General features: G+C 37.2%; 1 protein-coding gene across 1 annotated transcript in view; it reads right to left on the bottom strand.

Annotated features, from left to right (window-relative positions):
* Positions 1-18,136, bottom strand: part of TNKS (tankyrase) — a 219,173-nt gene that overhangs the window by 56,601 nt on the left and 144,436 nt on the right. The window contains exons 9-12 of the mRNA XM_030312270.1: positions 16,406-16,527; positions 14,671-14,762; positions 14,500-14,578; positions 858-1,029 (exon numbers count right to left, since the gene is read on the bottom strand). Coding sequence (XP_030168130.1) covers positions 858-1,029; positions 14,500-14,578; positions 14,671-14,762; positions 16,406-16,527 — 465 coding nt within the window. The remainder of the gene's footprint in view (positions 1-857; positions 1,030-14,499; positions 14,579-14,670; positions 14,763-16,405; positions 16,528-18,136) is intronic.

Below are 18,136 nucleotides of genomic sequence, written 5' to 3'. Positions count from 1 at the left end.
TACGAAAAGGGGGCACTGTGCCTGATGGAGTAAAGAACTACTGGGTTACAGGCAGGAGAAAGAAACTGGGACTCTCGATTACTAGTCTGTAGCCTTTCTTCTCCATTTAACTCTTCCAGTCGGTTATGTCATTCTAGAGCAGATATAACCCACAGACAAAATAAAAGGGATGGGAAAGAAGAGTCAATTACACCAAATTAATTCTGTCCACCATTTTTTAATAGCTAGACTGTGTTATTTCCTCTAATTTGGGGGCTTGGGAAACTAATCTACTTTCATATCTATTTACCTTTGATTTCCCTCAACAAGTTAAAGAGTTAAAATATCTAATACTGTTCTAGGAAGGCACTAACATTCGGCAAGATTTTACAATTATATTTAAGCTAGAAAAAAAAACCAAGATAATCTCATAATGGCACAATGAAGGTAAGAATTACAAAAAAGCAGGTCAGGCTATCACATATGTAAGAACAGTCAATTAAAGATCATTACCATATGAGTGATTTCTAATTTTCTCTATTTGATAGATTTGAGAGCTACCATAATTCCATACTGTTTATATGAGCCTTAAGTCACCTCTGGTTGTCACACCCATGAGTCGGATTTTCAATTTAAAACTGAAAAAAACAGAGCATAGGTCTCCTTCTCATGACACCTACCTCACTCCACCAAAAAGCCTGAGAGGGAGGGTCTCAGGCTAAACTGGGAGCAAGGAGAGGTATGAGAGATACTCAGGCAAAGAAAGCCTTCCAAGGAGCTACTTAAAACAAGCGGTGCAAAGTTTGTCTGCTTAGATCGGTGGCCGTGAAACGGGAAGCGGGAAGCCGAGACCTCACCGTTCATCTGCTTTAACTCACCGCTCAGAATCTGCTGCACGGCTTCGTTCCCCATCTGCGCTGCCGTAAAGCCTTGTAAGGAGATGATGGAGGGATCGGAGCCGTAACTCAGCAGGAGGCGGCAGGTCTGCAGGTGGCCTGCTAGGGCAGCTCTATGCAAAGCAGTCTGACCAAGAGTGTCCAGTGCGTTCATCTGAAAGATCATTGGGTGGGCACACGGCATTGAGCATCTATTTGTTCCCTTTTACACCCTAGCAAATAAGTTTCTATGAGAAAAATAAATTGTCAAAGGTTCTTGAAAAATGCCACAGACTATTCACTATTAACCTCTGTTTTCTGCTTCTGAAAAAATATCCCTTTCTTAGTCTCACCACCTTCCAAATACAAATGACGACATACTCATCCTTTCCCTGAGTAACTGTCTTCCTGTCCATCTTCCACGCCCGGCCACTCCCCTCAACAACTAGGATGTGAGATCCCTGAGGGCGGGACCCTGACCTGCACTGCCTGCCACATCTCAGATGCACATTAAATACTTTTGGATGAATGGGTTTTACCAAACTTGCTCCTGTAATATAAAGACAGCAGGGTATGTAGGCAAAGACAAAGTAGCTAATTACATTTCTCTTCTAATTTTAGTAAATAATTATAACAGAATGCTCTCATTGAATTACCAACACATTTAACACCCCCCCACCAGAAAGATTCAAAGGTTCAAATGTTCCATTTTTAAAACTTTGAAGAGTTATAAAGGAAGAATCATTTAGCTAGTCTTAAGACTGTTTAAGACAACATTAAGCTTTGGAATCACATTCATAATTTGATCAAACCTGTTTTCCAGGAGGTCCCCCCAAATATCCAGGATGCCCCAGTAAATACCTTCTATTCCAATCAGACCACAGTCCCTGTTCATTGTATATGCTGCTCCTTTCAGACAAGCCCTCTGTCTGCCTTTCTGGATTATGAAATCCAGTGCAAGTCTCATCTCTCTCAGGAAGTGTTTTTGTTGCTTAAAGGCTCGATGATTACTGACTTTCCAAATATCCATGTCAAGTTAGCACTATCTCATAAATTATAACACCTGGGTAGTTTTTGTTCACCAAGTTAAAGTTATGGCTATTGAGAATATGGATTGTATTATATAGGTTTTTCTGGGTCCTCTAGAAAGCTCCTCTTAAGGACATGTAGTGAATTCACAAATATATGTTAGTAGGTTATTTTAAGCATTTGTCCACACCCACCAAATAAATACAAGATTAAGGAAAGAAAATATTTAAGACAACTGATCTCTATGCCTCCAGTCTTTCATCGTTATTAGTAAGGCGGTCACACTTGTTCAGGCAAGGGTTCATCTAAATTCTTAATGGTGTTTCACAAAATTTGCCATGAAATACTGACATATTTAATTAGATCTCATTTGCCAGCAGAAAAGTGACTGTTTATACAGGCAACATAAAAACACAGCCATTACCATGTATTGATGGAAAACATAAGCTACCAAACTAAATTTCTTGACTTTTTCTATGAACATTTCTGTTACTTCACCACAAGAGAAAAACTTAAAATTGGGAATATTCTAATCATTAATAATTTTCTGGAAATTGCATAAGAAACTCACTAAATTATTTAATCAGAGTGACAGAAATTCTCAATACAGCTTGTTAAACCATGGTAACATGGTTTGAGAATTACTACTCCAAAATTCAGATATTACCTAAAATTATTCTTCAGCTCAAATTGAGGGTCTCTTCAGTGCCTTCAAATAACCTTGAATTCTTCAGCATGTCACTTAAGACCATCTGTAATTTACTTTCACACTCCCTTCCTTTCTACTGTGTTTTTTCATCACAATGTGATAGGCCTGCTATGCTCCAGCTTTATTAGATCACCCTGGAACCCCATTTTATGAAGATGTTCGCTTCTAAAGTCATTGCAAAAGGTAAAGTTTGCCTTTGGTCAATATTATCCTTGAAAATACCTTAGCAATGCAATGGCAGAGACAGACCTAGGGTTTCTCAGTAAATTCAACACTCGTTTCACCTTCAATGTGTGAACAGATCAACCGAACACCAAAGTACATACAGTATCTTTAAACAGTATAAACGCGCTATGTGTGAGGAGAGGTTCTCTCAATGCATTTGCATGGTGAAACTGAATGCAATACAGAGAACAGCAGATTCCCTTCTCTCTCTCACTCACCCTGGAGCATGCACTCATGGAGTGAAATCGGGCCCCAAATCACCACTCTCTAACGTTATTTACATTAACTTTTCTTGTTCCTCTCCCCCTCTCGGTTTTGGATGGCTGCTTCTGAATGCAGCTCCACTGACACGTATTCTCATTTCTCTACCCAGTAATTATTCTCTTCTCACGCTCCTTACCCTCGCATTTGGCTGTCAAAATTAGAACCAGGTAGTTTACCTCCAAAGAAGTCTTGTAAGGAAGGGATGCAACTAACATTTACTAAGCACTTGCTAGTATCAGGCTCTGTGCTAGATGCTCTATTGAAATTGTAAGCGACTTAAAAGCAGAAATTATGACTTAATCTTAAATGTAACTCTTCCCTCTACCCTCCCCACTCCCAGAAATACAAAAGGTATAGGGCATTTCATGGAGCTTCACCAATATCTTGTGAATAAGTGAAAAAAATAATGTATAAGTCATTTAGAGTTAATTTATAAAAGGAATTTTTTATGTTTAGCTGAAAAAAATTCCAACCATTTGATGAGGACTGATTGGTAACACCAGAAAGTTAAAACCATGCTGATATACTGAAGCTCTGTGTCCTCATCCCTGTTTATGTATAGAAGGCATCTGCTCCTTCCCAAGGTAGTATCGTATTCTAATATTTCAGAAAACCAAACTTTCTTAAAGTACAAGACAGATCAGTGTAACATAAAATTCTTTGCTTTAGAAAATGTATTTTTTATAATGAGAGAATTTCCCCCTCAAACTCTAATTATCACAGCAACAAAAGAATATCTATGGAGTGCTTTATCGGACAACATAGCTGAAGCACTAGAAGTGATAGAAAAGTATCAGCGATATTTAACAGGAGCACTCATTCCATGGAAACAAGTGGAATAATTTGGTGGAACTGTGTACAACCCATAGAATTAACAAGGATGGATGATAGGGAAAACATTAAACAAACATCCGACAAGAGTTTTCGTGAGGAAGGGTTATTCCTTACTAGAAGCAAATGTCAAATTTCTCAGATTCCCCGATCTCAGGACTCCAGGCTGGTCCTTCTATGGTCCAAAGATGACAATGGCAGCTCCGTGCAAACAACTCCATAAATCTCAGTGAAAGCCCAAAAGGATGTCTCATACATCTATTGTAAGAGAGAAGAAACCTTTCCCAGAGGACTTCTCCTTATGGCTGGAACCAGAAACGCTTCCTGAAGCCATGCCTATACCAGTCACTAGCAAGGAGAGTAAGATCACCAGAACTGTGTCAGACTCAGCCTTCTGTGGAGCTCCCAAAACTGAACAAAGTAGAGCTCCACAGAAGAAGGTTGCTGAGGCAAGCTATGGCCCGTGGGTCAATTCCGACCAGGTGACTATTCTGTACTGCTTGCAAGCCAAGAACGATTTTTAGATTTTCAAACGATTACATTTAAAATGGCTAGAGAAGTATCCATAAAGCCTAAAGTATTTACCATCTGGACTTTTAAGAATGCATTTGCTGATCCCTGTTCTGAAGCAAAGAAGGGGGAAAGTGATTATTGGATGGGAAATCAGCTGTCTGTTGGAGTCATTACTGACCTTTAAATTGATTCAAAATTGAAAACAAAAAGTCCCTAACTTCCTCTTATATTTAACTTCATCCACACCCTTAATGTTCTACCTTTGTTTACTCTTTTATCCACCAGTCACAGGATACAATCAGGGCTCTCTACAAGGCGGTCAGTCCAATTTTCTTCCCTCCACATGTGTAGTTCAAGACACAGAAGTCCAAAATGTATGTGCCTTCCAAGGTTGGTGATAACTTTGTTTTTAGAGGGCAGCAGGAACTATTTTATAGGACTACACCTGTAGCGTGTCCCCAAGTTTTTAAATGGGTCATCTGGCAGGATTTGCATTGCTGCTCTAATTCAGTTTCACAGTAGAAAAGTGATATTTTGGAGCTAGTGTATATTTCACTGTGGTCCCAGAGAGTTACAGGGAGCGTTAATTGTTTAAAGGTTCCCATAAGTTTGGATTTATGACTCTGCTACCATTCTGTAAGTTACACAAATGGCAAATGATAGTAATTCACTCTACTGATGGAGAAATATAAGAGATTAAATGACTTGGGCATGTTATCCACAAAATCTATAAATGAAAGCACTGGCTAAAAGGGCCCACCAATGTACAGAATATAGCCCATGACCTGAAAGTCATGCGTTTGTGTGTGTGTGTGTGTGTGTGTGTGTCCTCTTGGCTTTGACAATTTTGACTCACACATTGACAATTCTTCACTCAGTCAAAAAACAGGCTTAACAACATTTAAAATATTCTTTATATGTAAGAATCAAACTCCTAAAAAAAAACCCCAAAATACAGTCTTGTATTATACATATAATTAAGTACTTAAATGGTCATTCAAGCTGAGATAACTAAATAAATGAGATTGCCACTCACAGGATTCTTCTAAGAACTTTCAAATTAAAAAAAAAAAAATATATGTATATATATATGCATATACATATATATATTTCTCTCTGTAAGTTTTGTTTTTAACCTAAATGATATATTTGACAGACTTTATATATATACCACCATTAACTTATTATTCATATTTTAAAGAGATACAACCTGTGTGTGTGTGTGTGTGTATACATATAATTTGAAACCACCAACATACATATTTCTGGAAGAATTCAGGGAGTGTTGCATCAGTTTTTGTGACCAAGTCTTCTTTAGAGCCAGTCCTGTTTTCATCACAATCTCCACCATGAGGATATGATATAAGATGCCATCAAAGATGCTTATCATTCAGCACCAAGGAGATTTTTTTCACTGAAGTACAGACACTGACTCAAATAAGAAAAATGCTACATATAATGTGTGGTAATGTGTGGTTAGGACTTGGCTTGAGAAAAAAACGTATCTGGCAGTTTTAGAGACAAAATATATTCCCCCCTTTTCCCTTGTATCTAGAGAGAGAAACCTGAGGTATGCATTTTTTTTCTTTTTTTTTAAATTTTTTTTTTTTCAACGTTTATTTATTTTTGGGACAGAGAGAGACAGAGCATGAACGGGCGAGGGGCAGAGAGAGAGGGAGACACAGAATCAGAAACAGGCTCCAGGCTCTGAGCCATCAGCCCAGAGCCTGACGCGGGGCTCGAACTCACGGACCGCGAGATCGTGACCTGGCTGAAGTCGGACGCTTAACCGACTGCGCCACCCAGGCGCCCCATTATGCATTTTTTTTTTCTATTTCTGAGTAGTAATTAATGATTTTCCTATAGAGGGTAATTAGATACATGATACAAAATCACAATGGCATCTGGCCTGCAATGTATGTCTTATGTCTTATGTCCTGTAGGACATAAGACTATGATTCAGGGTCGCCTGGGTGGCTCAGTTGGTTAAGTGTCTGACTCTCGGTTTTGGCTCAGGTCATGATCTCACGATTTTGTGAGTTCAACACCCGTGTTGGGCTCTGTGCTGACAGTGGAGCCTGCTTGGGATACTCTCTCTCTCTCTGCTCCTCCCCTGCTCACACTATCTCTGTCTCTCTCAAAATAAATAAAATAAAACTTAAAAAAAATCATTAAAAAAAAAAAAGTATGCTTCAAATATGCCAAAACAATCCTGGAAACCCCAAACCAACTATAAGGAAATAGCTGAGGGGGACCTCTCAATATTCGAATCTGTGTGAATAGCCTAGTCTCAAAGTGCTAACCTCAAGACTGAGTTAATCTCTCGCCTAAACTTAAAGCTATTATTGTCCACATCACTTATTTGGTAATTAATCACGAACTGTTCTGTGATGTTGCTGTAATTAAGCATTTATTGTTAACTCACATTATAATTCTACTTTAGCTGCTGAACGTGGGTATATCTCAATCTAAACTGGGTTTCAAGTAACCTGAGCACTGAAAACAGTCTCTGTATTCCTTTAGCTAGAATGACAATGTACTTTCTCCCCAATCAGGACACTCTGAAAGTGAAAGTGAAGAGTTAAAACAAAGGCATTAATACATCTGCAAGAAAGGAGCAAAAGATAGGGATTTGAAATAGGTCTATGTCCTGGTAGACAGACTATAACCTAGGGAACAGGTGGCAGGCATATTATAATATAGTCTACATTTCTGTAATTGGCCTTATAGGAGAAAGTAGCCTTCTAAGAAGTTTCTACCTTCCTGAAGCAGGATTCTGTGCAGGTCACCTACCTGTTCAAAACTTCCCAATGGCTCTCCCAGTATAATGAGAACAAAATCAAAACTCTCCCATCGAAACTACCAAGACCCTGCTCCAACGTATATTTTCAAGATTTTCATTATTCTCCTTTTCAGTACCCCTGGGCTCACTAATTATAACTCCTGACTAACTGCTTTCCTGCTTGAGTCATTACTTGAAATATTATTCGTATTTTGCCAATTTCTATATATCTAATCCCTAGACATCCTAGCTGAAATCCTACTTTCTTCATGAAATTTCTCCAATCTCTCCCCCAGCCTGTTACCACCAATGGAAGTAACCGTTCTCTGAATAGCAATCTACCCATACTTCTCTTATATATCACTTTCCAATGTGTATGACAGATATTGGCGCTGACTATAGTAGATAAGACTATTACTAGGTTTTAAGTCCCTTCAGAGAAGACTCTTGACCAAATCCAAACTTCATATATACCCCACAGTAACAAGTGCAATGCCTGGTACAAGTTGGATGTTCAAAAATGGTTGGTAAGTAAATGGTTCACAAGAACAATAAATTAGTAAATTCTGATGATAAAGAATACTGTTTTCATCATACTAGTGTGTATACTACATGAACATCAGACTCTTAAGATATTCTCTAACCAAAAAATACATATTCTTCTTTCCCTAGAAATTTGAAGGAAAAAAGAAGTTAAATGCCAGTGTTGACAGAATTGTAAAATATTGAAAATAATTAACTTACTTTATCTGTAGTAAGAGTATAATTTAATTTGATTTTAAAGTTTTACAGATATTTACAGAGCACTGTTATAAGGAAGATGGACATAATTAAAGCCTCTCCTATGAGGAATGAAATAGACAAAATGACCATAATTTAATTCTTAACTCAAATTCTGATACAGCAATCAATATTTTACTTTAAAGGGTTTTTAATCCTTTAACATTTTACTAGCTGAACTCGAGTGTATTATTATTTGCAAACCTTCAAAATTCATGTGGAATTTTAAAAGAAACAAAAGAGATATATTATAATGGTATGTGTTTGCTTTGCTTTATTAAAAGGGCACTCACGTTCTCACATGCCCTGTGTGAGAAACGACCCCCTGAGCAGAGCTGATTGGACGAGTGGGAGCCAATCCGATGGCCGTGTGGAACAAACTGCGATCTCATTCAGATTCTCCCTTTCTCCTCCCTGAGACTCAGGAGAGACTGTAGCTGCAGGTGTTATATTTTTAAGACAAAGACTCATAAAACAGGGGCTACCAAGTCCATATTTAAGCCATAGAGAAGTAAAACCGAAAAATGTAGTCTATTAAAAGAATGAAGCAGATGGACTAAGACAAACACAGAAAAGAAACCCAAGCGACCAGAGAGAGAGACAGACAGACAGACACACACACACACACATAGAGAATGCAGTCGAGGTACTCAATAGTTTCCACATTCCTTGTTCTAGTCTTTTGTAAATCTCAGCTACAATTCCTGTAGATTATTTCTATGGGATAACAATATGGGTAATCTCAGAAAAGTAATAAGCATACATTTATATAAGTATAAAACAGATTTCCATTTGTGCTTACTCTAGATTCAATTGATCCGTTACTGGTAACTAAAATGTTTCTGAGACACTGGGCCTTTTGCTCTTTGTGCTGATATGCTCAAACGGCAGATAACTGAACGATTAGAGATACTTTACATCTATAGCTTTGAAAGCATTTTAACATCTTTGGGCTAACAGAAACTGCTTATCAACCCACCTCTTGAAGAGCATTAATCAGATCCTTATAATGAGATAACACATTTCCCCAAAGTGAGCAAAGACTCTTCATCACTTCTCAATGTGAGAAATAAGCCCACTTAATGCCAATTACTATTGACACAATTTCTTCTTACATACAATATAAATAAATCTGTCAAATTAAGACAAATGAACAATCAAATTTCTCCGTGTTCCACACATTTAACAGATGCTCAAGCAATGACAGAATAGCAAGTGCTTTTCTATATGAAAAAAAAGCACTTTTGAATTAAACCTTTCATTTTTAGGTATTAATAATACCATATGCAGTTGGGACTTAAGTTCTACTAAATAATGATAGCAGACACAGCAGTAGCAATAGGATGTCAGGGTAGGCTAACAACAATAAAGAAAAAACTGCCACATGAAGGATAAAATCTTCACGTCTCTCCCATTTAGGCTTTATAGCAATCTCGCAAAGCAGGGGATTGGTAGAGATACTTGACTTTTTTTTAGAAATAGAAATTTACTCCACTATAAAAGTTGATTTTTCAAATGAGTTGGCTAATACCCCCATTTTCTTATAACTCTCCTTTCTTTATAAGCCATCCGTTTCCTATCCTTTTTCTGACTACTGCCTGCTTGCCTCTCCAGATTCCTACCAATCCTCCACCCTGCTCGATGTCCTGCTTGATGTCCTGGGAAACTTACTTAATATGGATCATATCAATGGGTTCTTTTGGTCTTTAAGTTGTTACACTTGGACAATGGGAGGGAATGGCAAGAGACTGGTGGGGAGCAGGGGTGTGAGGGGTAGGGGTCAGATATACCCCTTATCAAAGGCTGCAGGTATTGTCAGGAGACCTTCTCCAAATAGCTACCTTCTTCTGCTTCTTTGCCCCTTTGGGCCCAGGGACGATAATGTCTCCCCATTTGCTGCTATCCCTTGCTCATATCCCTAAACCATGCCCACCTTTGTATATAATTCTTTTATTAAACTTTCCTCAAATTACCCACTTTGAGTATGCCGCTTATTGCCAAGACTCTGAATATAATTCTCTTCCCCTGTATCTTTGGAACACCTCCTTCAAAAGCTGCCAAAGCCTTTATATAAAAGTTGTCAAGTTAAATGGCATTGCCTACCTTGATTTCTCTTTGTAGCACCTGTTACTTCTTCATACTACTACTGTATTCAGTAGACCCTGTGATGGATCTTTCAGTTTTCTCTTCCCATTGCTGCCCTTCAAATATGGTAATTTGCAAAGGTCCTTTCCTAAATTCTCAACGCATCTCTCTATACTTTCTCCACCTTGGAATGCATGATCACTATGTTCATGGCTTTCCAAAAGATCTTTCTAACCCCACCTAGACTGTCTTTCACACTCTAGTGCAATTATTTCCAACTGCTAGTGACACTAAATGTCCCTCCTTATCTCATATCAACTCTAAGTACAAAATTATCAAGGCATAGGAAACCAGTATTTCTCTCTAGCTTCCTCACTTCCCTGAATTGTACCACCCTTTTCTAAGTCTGTTCTAATGCCCGATTCATTTCCACGTATATAACTATGTCTTCATAAGTTACTTTCATCTTTCTCTTCCTTCATTACTCATGCCATTAAATTGGATTTAGGATTAGCTTCAAGTTTGGTAACTGCATAAACTTCAAATTGGTACTTTCCACAGTATCTAGCATATGGCCTTAATCATTTTACATCTCAGTATTTCTTGCATTAATGGATCAAAACAAATTATAAAGGAACCGATATATAAATCTTACATAAAAATTTAGGTGACTAAGGGAAATATGTAATATGTCTGAAAAGACAAATATGGAAAAATACAGTGCTCATATTTACAAGTAATTAAAGTATTGCTTGTATGTCAGGTATTATACTACATACTTATATATACATAAGCTCATTTAATTTTTACACACATACACACACAGGTATCAATACACACATAATCACTTATGGGTGAATTACGGTTCCAGAAAATTAATTCCAAGTTCACAGGACTAGAAAGTGGAAGACTGTACAGTAAAAAGTATGCTTGTCTGTATGTTTAGTTTAACATGCATAGTGAACCTGAGCTTTATCATCAAGCTTTGAGCAAAAGAATGTTTTGGCTTATGTAAAGATTACTAAGTTCTATCTGTCAAAGTAAGACAGATTAGTTCATGGTATTAGATCTCCCTATCCAATTCTCTGCCTTTTCTGACTTATTAGCCTTAGCATGGTAACTTGACATGAGGAGGGAAGGAGGCAGGATGATGGAAACAGTGTAAAGGTTGAATCCTAATCCAAGGGTGGTGCTGCTTGATCAGAAGGTGTTTTTAGAATCAAATGGAAAGCATTTGTTGTCCAAAAATCAAATTGAAACCGTGAGTTCTCCAGAAAGAACACTAAGCAAGCAAACAATGGGGCCCAAAAGTAGCTAAGTGAGTTTTTATCAACACATTAGTCACCAAATAAGCTGACCCTGAGGGACATCAGCCTGAGTTGGAACCAGGGAAAAACTGAGTGCGGAGGATGGCAACTACTATTTATTGGTTCAGAACCCTGATTCAGTAGGATTTATTTTCCATTTAAAGGGCCTAATAGCAGGAATTCTGGATTTGGATGAACCATAGTGGAAGGACTAGGGAGGGTAAACTAGTCTAAAAGTCCTTCTGCATCACCGACAGAGTGTTTAAAACTGCGCATACCCCACTGATGAATTGAGACGTTATCGATGAGGATATCCCGTGAAGACGAGGAGCAGAGTAAGGTTGAGAACCACAGAGCTAGAGCAGTGCTGACTGGGAGAGCTTAGAAACGCGTGCTGTTTTTCACTGAAACGCCATGAAATAAAATGACTCTTGGGAGAAAACAAATAGATATTTTTCAAAAAGGAAGGGCATTGTTCACGGGTTTTCAAGAACGTTATAAATGCCATAAACTGTTTTTAAAAATGGGTCAGTGGTAAACAAAAATGCTCTTAAGTATAGCAGAGAGTCCACTTAGCTTAGTACTTTCTGCTTGACGGAGCAGCAACAAGACATTATTTACATAACAATGCAGGAGTTGTACCCTCAGAATAGGTAATAAATTGGTAGAGTGCTGTTCCCTCTCATTCTAGGTCATCCTGACTTTTTTAGATAAAAATACCAATTGTCCTTTTAAAGCAAGGATATCTAAATTTTTGGACTGGGAACCTTATGAATAAAAAAATGTTTTGAGAAACCTCTCAATATACATATGTGTTCATCTGTAACCTTAAGAAACAGTGCTATACTAATATATGAGAGAAACATATAAAACCTATATAAAAAGAAATTACAAAGAATGGGAAAGAGATGACACAATTAAAAATGAAAACATTTTTTTTTTTTTTCAACGTTTATTTTTGGGACAGCGAGAGACAGAGCATGAACGGGGGAGGGGCAGAGAGAGAGGGAGACACAGAATCGGAAACAGGCTCCAGGCTCCGAGCCATCAGCCCAGAGCCTGACGCGGGGCTCGAACTCACGGACCGCGAGGATCGTGACCTGGCTGAAGTCGGACGCTTAACCGACTGCGCCACCCAGGCGCCCTGAAAACATTTTATACAAATGTACAAAATACCTTCGGGCTCAACTAAAAAACCTTAAAAATCTTATGAAAATTGCAATGTAGATTTGAGGATCTGATTCTAAGTTCATTTTCAATAGCTGGTCCCATGGACCATATAGCTCAAAAGACGGGAGAGAAACAAGTTAGAGCCACTGGAAAAGTGCACTCACTGTTAGCAATGCCTACTAAATCACAATGCTTATTTTTTAAACATTTTTGGAAGTTTATGTATTTTGAGAGGCAGAGAGACGTGAGCAAGGGAGGGGCGCAGAGAGAGAGAGAGAGAGAGAGAGAGAGAGAGGGAGGAGAGAACCTGAAGCAGGCTCTGCATTGTCGGTATGAAGCCTGATGTGGGCCTTGAACTCATGAACTGTGACATCTTGACCTAAGCCAAAAAACCAAGAATTGGTACTTAACCGACTGAGCCACCCAAGAGCCCCCACGATGCTTATTTTTAATGTAATTTACTTAATCATGCTAAGGTTTTAATTGAACTCTGCTAGTAAAATTTCATCCTTCTTGATGTTTTCTAATAGGTTCAAAAACCACCTAAACACAAATTAAGAAAGACTTTAAAACAGGTTGGAAAATTGTTTTCCAGTTTTTAAATTACATGTAGATATAACAGTTGGGTGATACCTTACATCATTTTTTGGCAACCAAAATCACAAAACAGTGGACATTTCCAAAAATCTATTCTCAAAACGTCCCCTTCATTTTTGAAGTTTCTTTAAAAATGCAGTCACTTTCCCATTACTCTAAAATATGTAATATTTGCCTTTAAGGGCCCTGAGTATGTTCTTTCTTAAACAAAGTATCTACATCCAAGTAAAAATATCTACATGCAAGTAGTCATTTGTCATCATAGATGACAACAAATTTTGAACCCTTTATTTTCATTAAAAAAAAAAAAAGCACGAGAACTAAGATCACTATTCTTGAAAATACTAATTCATGAAATAGCCAGACAACCTCTTTATGCCATCAAATTATCATTCCCTTGGATTACCAACAGTGTTATTTATGAAGGATTACCGTTTAGGTAGTATCCATGAATCTACTTGTGTGGACATGTAGATATGTCACAACATGCTGGAAGTTGAAACGATGAGTAAGTCTGTCAGTGACAACCCCTCCCTACTGAGCCTCCCATTCTCCTCAGAGGAACCACCTTGAACCGACTCAGACAGGCTGACACACAGACACATAGAGGGAGCCAGCATCCATCTTTGTATTAAATATTAGTAGATTCTAACTGTCTTTATTCATAATAAGAAATTATGATTAAAAAAATTAAAATTCTAATATTTTTCCTATTCTCAATGGCTTCCTCTTGTACATTCCCATAAAGTGTCTACTTTGGGAGACTTCTGCTTTAAAAATATATGTACTTTTGAGGATTTAAAAAGTATGCATATTCAAGTTACCCTCTGAAAAACAACCAGTTGCTTCCTTCCTCCCTCAAGCAATTCATAGTTTCAGACAACGTCAACAGAAATGGTTACCCCAAATATCTATTTTTTCAGTCACTTGAGAAAATTATATCATTACCAGTTTGAAGGAATAAAAATATTCTTAGAGTAAGTAGCATATTTCGACTATCATTTACATAAATTATTCTCTGATAAACCCATCAATGATGTTGACTATCAAAATATATCAATTCCAGTATTAATGTAAAACAACGCAAAGTTAAATGTGTTTCAATGATAAGATCAGAGCTAATTTTATTGCTTTACGGAAGAATGACATTAAAGGAATAAGGACACAGCTCATTATTTTTATTAGTAACAGGACTTAAATTAGCTTGACAAGAGAACAGATGACTTCAAATACACGGTAAGAGTCCTTTACCAAATTAATTTCTCCCGGAAAATCAGAGAGAATAGTAATAGTCTTAAAGCAGCTAGCTACTCAACTCCAAATTTGGGATTTTATTTCTGATGTGTGTCTTACCTTTGCTCCATGCTTATGTAGAACTTCCATGACATCATTGTGAGCTCTTTCTGCTGCAACATGCAAGGGAGTCATGAAACTGCGGAGAGGAGAGAAGGAAAATGTAATGTCCTAACTTTTGTTGCATTTCCCCTTTAAGAGCCGAACACCTCCTTCTGCGATTGCACTTACTCTTTATTTTTTTCATTAACATTTGCTCCTTTTCTAAGTAATAGTTCTGTCACTTGTTTTCGTTTGGGATGCAGGGAGGCCACAGCACAGTGCTGTAAAGTAAACAAAACTAAGTTAATAAACTTCTATTTAAAAGGAGAATTCTGAATTAAGTAGCATCTGCTGACTCTTTAGAACACTGTTATGTCAAAAAACGTTTACATATTTTATGTCATGGAGATGATCAAATTCTCCCTAAACACCTTGGAAGTGCAAGACACAGGCCTTTAAAACAAGATAAAATTATCTAGGTCAAGCATTAAGAAAGACTGTTTCTCTTCCTTTGGCCGATGCTTGTTTGAAGGTAATAGAATACTGCCTCTCCAAAGGTACAAACATCTATACCTCAGTTGTTCAATCCTTCATTGGGTTGTCAGCTACATAAATAAATAGTTCTCAAAATCTTCCCCAGAGCCACTCCTGGCACTATATAAGCCTATACGCCCAGGGATAGGCAAGAGGTAATAGACTTGAAGGAGCTTAGTGGAAGAAGTATTCTCAGAGGCTTAATGTTTTATCCTGTATTTATATGATTTTTGTATTCAACTTTGTTTTATATTAATGTTTTATATTCAAATTTTATGAGTAGGGGCACCTGGGTGGCTCAGTGTGTTAAGTGTCTGACTCTTGATTTCGGCTCGGGTCCCGATCTCATGGTTTGTGAGATTAAGCCCCGTGTTGGGCTCTGTGCTGACAGTGGCGAGCCCGCTTTGGGATTCTCTCGCCCTGTCCTCGACTTTCTCTCTCTCTCAAAAGAAACATTAAAAAAAATAAAATTTTAAGAGTTAAAACCTACTTACTAATGAATAAAATGAACACTCCCAAAAAGCAGGTCAGGATTATTCTGTTGCTTTGGGTGTCTCCCGGCATAACGCTGTATAATTTCAGTATATCTGAACACCAGTTTGAGAGGCACGTACTTAAGTGTACATACAGCTGGCCCATTTCAGTTTGATAACTCTTTTAGTGTCGTTTTCGGCAGGTATTGACTACAGGTTGACTTTTTTGCACCGGATATATGTGGGAATTTTAACTGAAGCGTATTTAGAGGTCTGTGATATAGGCATCACACATGCTTCAATTCTGAACTCAGGAATAATTTTATCGGCCCTATACCTGAAATTTAATGTGACCAATGATAAGAAAAATCAGCTAATCTTTCTGAAAGTACGTTAGAAGAAAAAACACGAACTGTTTAAAAAACAATGTGTACGGTCTGGAACAAAAAATTCATAATCTTCGTATTTTTCTATAATGAATGTAGTAATTCTTTGGAAAATTAAGAATAATTCTTTGGATAAGTGCTCCAAAGGATAATGCAAGTATCTCTAAAAATACTTTTAATATTCCACAGAAGACAAACAGTCTTTACTTAGCAACCATAAGAAAAAGATTCTATAGAGAAAATCACATCTTGTATTTTATGAAAGAATTGGCCACAAAAGTAGACTTGTGAGAATACAGTTGGGTAAGGACAAAGGTAAAAATAATTCCCAAATCAAGGGTGAGCAAACATCTATTCTCTCATGCATGAAAGCAATCATCTCCTGAACCAAATTAAAAATCAATGCAACCAACATTAAAATGGAAATTTCTGGCATTTCTGATACGAAAGTTACTTAAGGGTTCTGAAATGAAAATCGTACATTGTGCTTCTATTACAGACCTAAGGAATGGATTAACAATGAAATCTTACCAGGGCAGTTTCATGAGACTGTGGTTGTTTGAAATTAATGATTTCCAAAGCAAGTGTTTTTTTAACTTTGGCTAGGTCTGCTTCTCTGGCTGCTTGCAGTAGAGAATGACCTTTAAATTCATCTGTCAATGAAATAAAGGTTGACATAAAAGATTTAAGATCTGTAAAAATCATTAGCATGATTACAAATAAGAAAAATACTAATTTTACATATTACTCTATTTTATCAATAGCAGTAACATGATGCTAGGATGATAAAGGCGCAGAGGATGTGCAGGTAATGAAGAACTTTGAAAAATGTATGCTCTGAAATAACACGATTTTATACTCAGAGTCCACAGAGATGCACACATACAAACACATTTACCCCCGCTAAGTTTTAAAACAAGCAACCAAAAACATCTACCAAATGGAAGCCGGTTCTAAACATATATACACTGGAATACTTTATAGCTCTTAAAAAAAAAGGAGGTCTGCACACACTATCATGAAAATATACATAATTAAATGAAAAATCAAGTGGCAAAAGAGGTATGACAGGTTGACCCAAGTTTTTTGTATTGTTACTACTGCTATTGCCACCACAACCAAATATGAGAAATGGTACAAAAAAGGCACTTAGAGAAATATTTGCCAAAATATTAATAGTTGTAGCACTGAAAAGGGAAGAACTGAATTATAGGGGAAGTGCCAAGAGTCTGAAAATTTTTTGAAGAACAAATAGTATTTTATTATTTGTATAAGAGATTTATATAAGCAAGTAAGAGATTTCTTCAAAAGTGATTTCTTAATTAACTGCATAAATAAAAATCCAATATTCTAATTAAAAACTTAGAGTCATATTTTCTATTTTACAGTTTTGGTTTGTATTTTGATATGACAAAAAGCTGGAAATTCTTTAAAAAGATGCAAATGATGTGTAAGCTAATATATTACATAGCAATCCCCGGCCAGCCCACATAGCCTTTGCACCTGCCTGCTACTAAATTCCTTTCTTTTCCTCTCTCCTCTCCCGAGTTCCCCATCTCACTCCCCTCTGTCCCTCAAAAAACAGAGAAAGACACACATGGAAACATATGTGCCTTAATAACTCCTATTACTGTGATGAATCACAAAATTCTACTACTGAAACTAAGATTTTACTATATGTTAACTAACTGGAATTTAAATAAAAACTTAAAAAAGAAAAAAGAGAACTACTATCATCGCTCAAGGCCTCAGTTTAGATACTCTGGTTAGGCCTACCTGATGTTCTCCATTATTGGCCTAGGATTCCTTCTTATGAAGCCCCCTGCACTTGCATTAGCCTTACGTCACAGGACAGATCACATGATCTTATTTGCTACGGTAGTCCTATCACTTAGCACACTGCTTGTATATGGTATATTACGTATTCAATTTGCTGCATGAATGGTGAATATTTATAAAATAAGTCATGGCAGGTGCAGGGAGAAACCATTTTTATGAAACTTCTTGTTTAGTGGTACCTTATCACTGCTAAATTCCTCAAAGTATAGGACTTTGAAACTTCAGAAACTCAAAGTTAAGGTCAAATGAAGTAAAAGTAAACCAGTGTTTTCAAAACACAAAATTATAGATTTTCATGTTAATGATAAAATTAGGGATAAATCAAGCAGAAGAATTACAAACTGCCATATGTAAGGAGCAGGATCCTGCCGACTGCAAAGGAAGGTGATGTGTTGAGAACGGATTTCAAACAGAAAGTATGGT

Source organism: Lynx canadensis, chromosome B1 (genome assembly GCF_007474595.2).
Source record: "Lynx canadensis isolate LIC74 chromosome B1, mLynCan4.pri.v2, whole genome shotgun sequence".
NCBI classification, from domain to species: domain Eukaryota; kingdom Metazoa; phylum Chordata; class Mammalia; order Carnivora; family Felidae; genus Lynx; species Lynx canadensis.
Note: the sequence above shows the minus strand (reverse complement) of the source record. Positions and strands in the feature narration are given on the sequence as shown.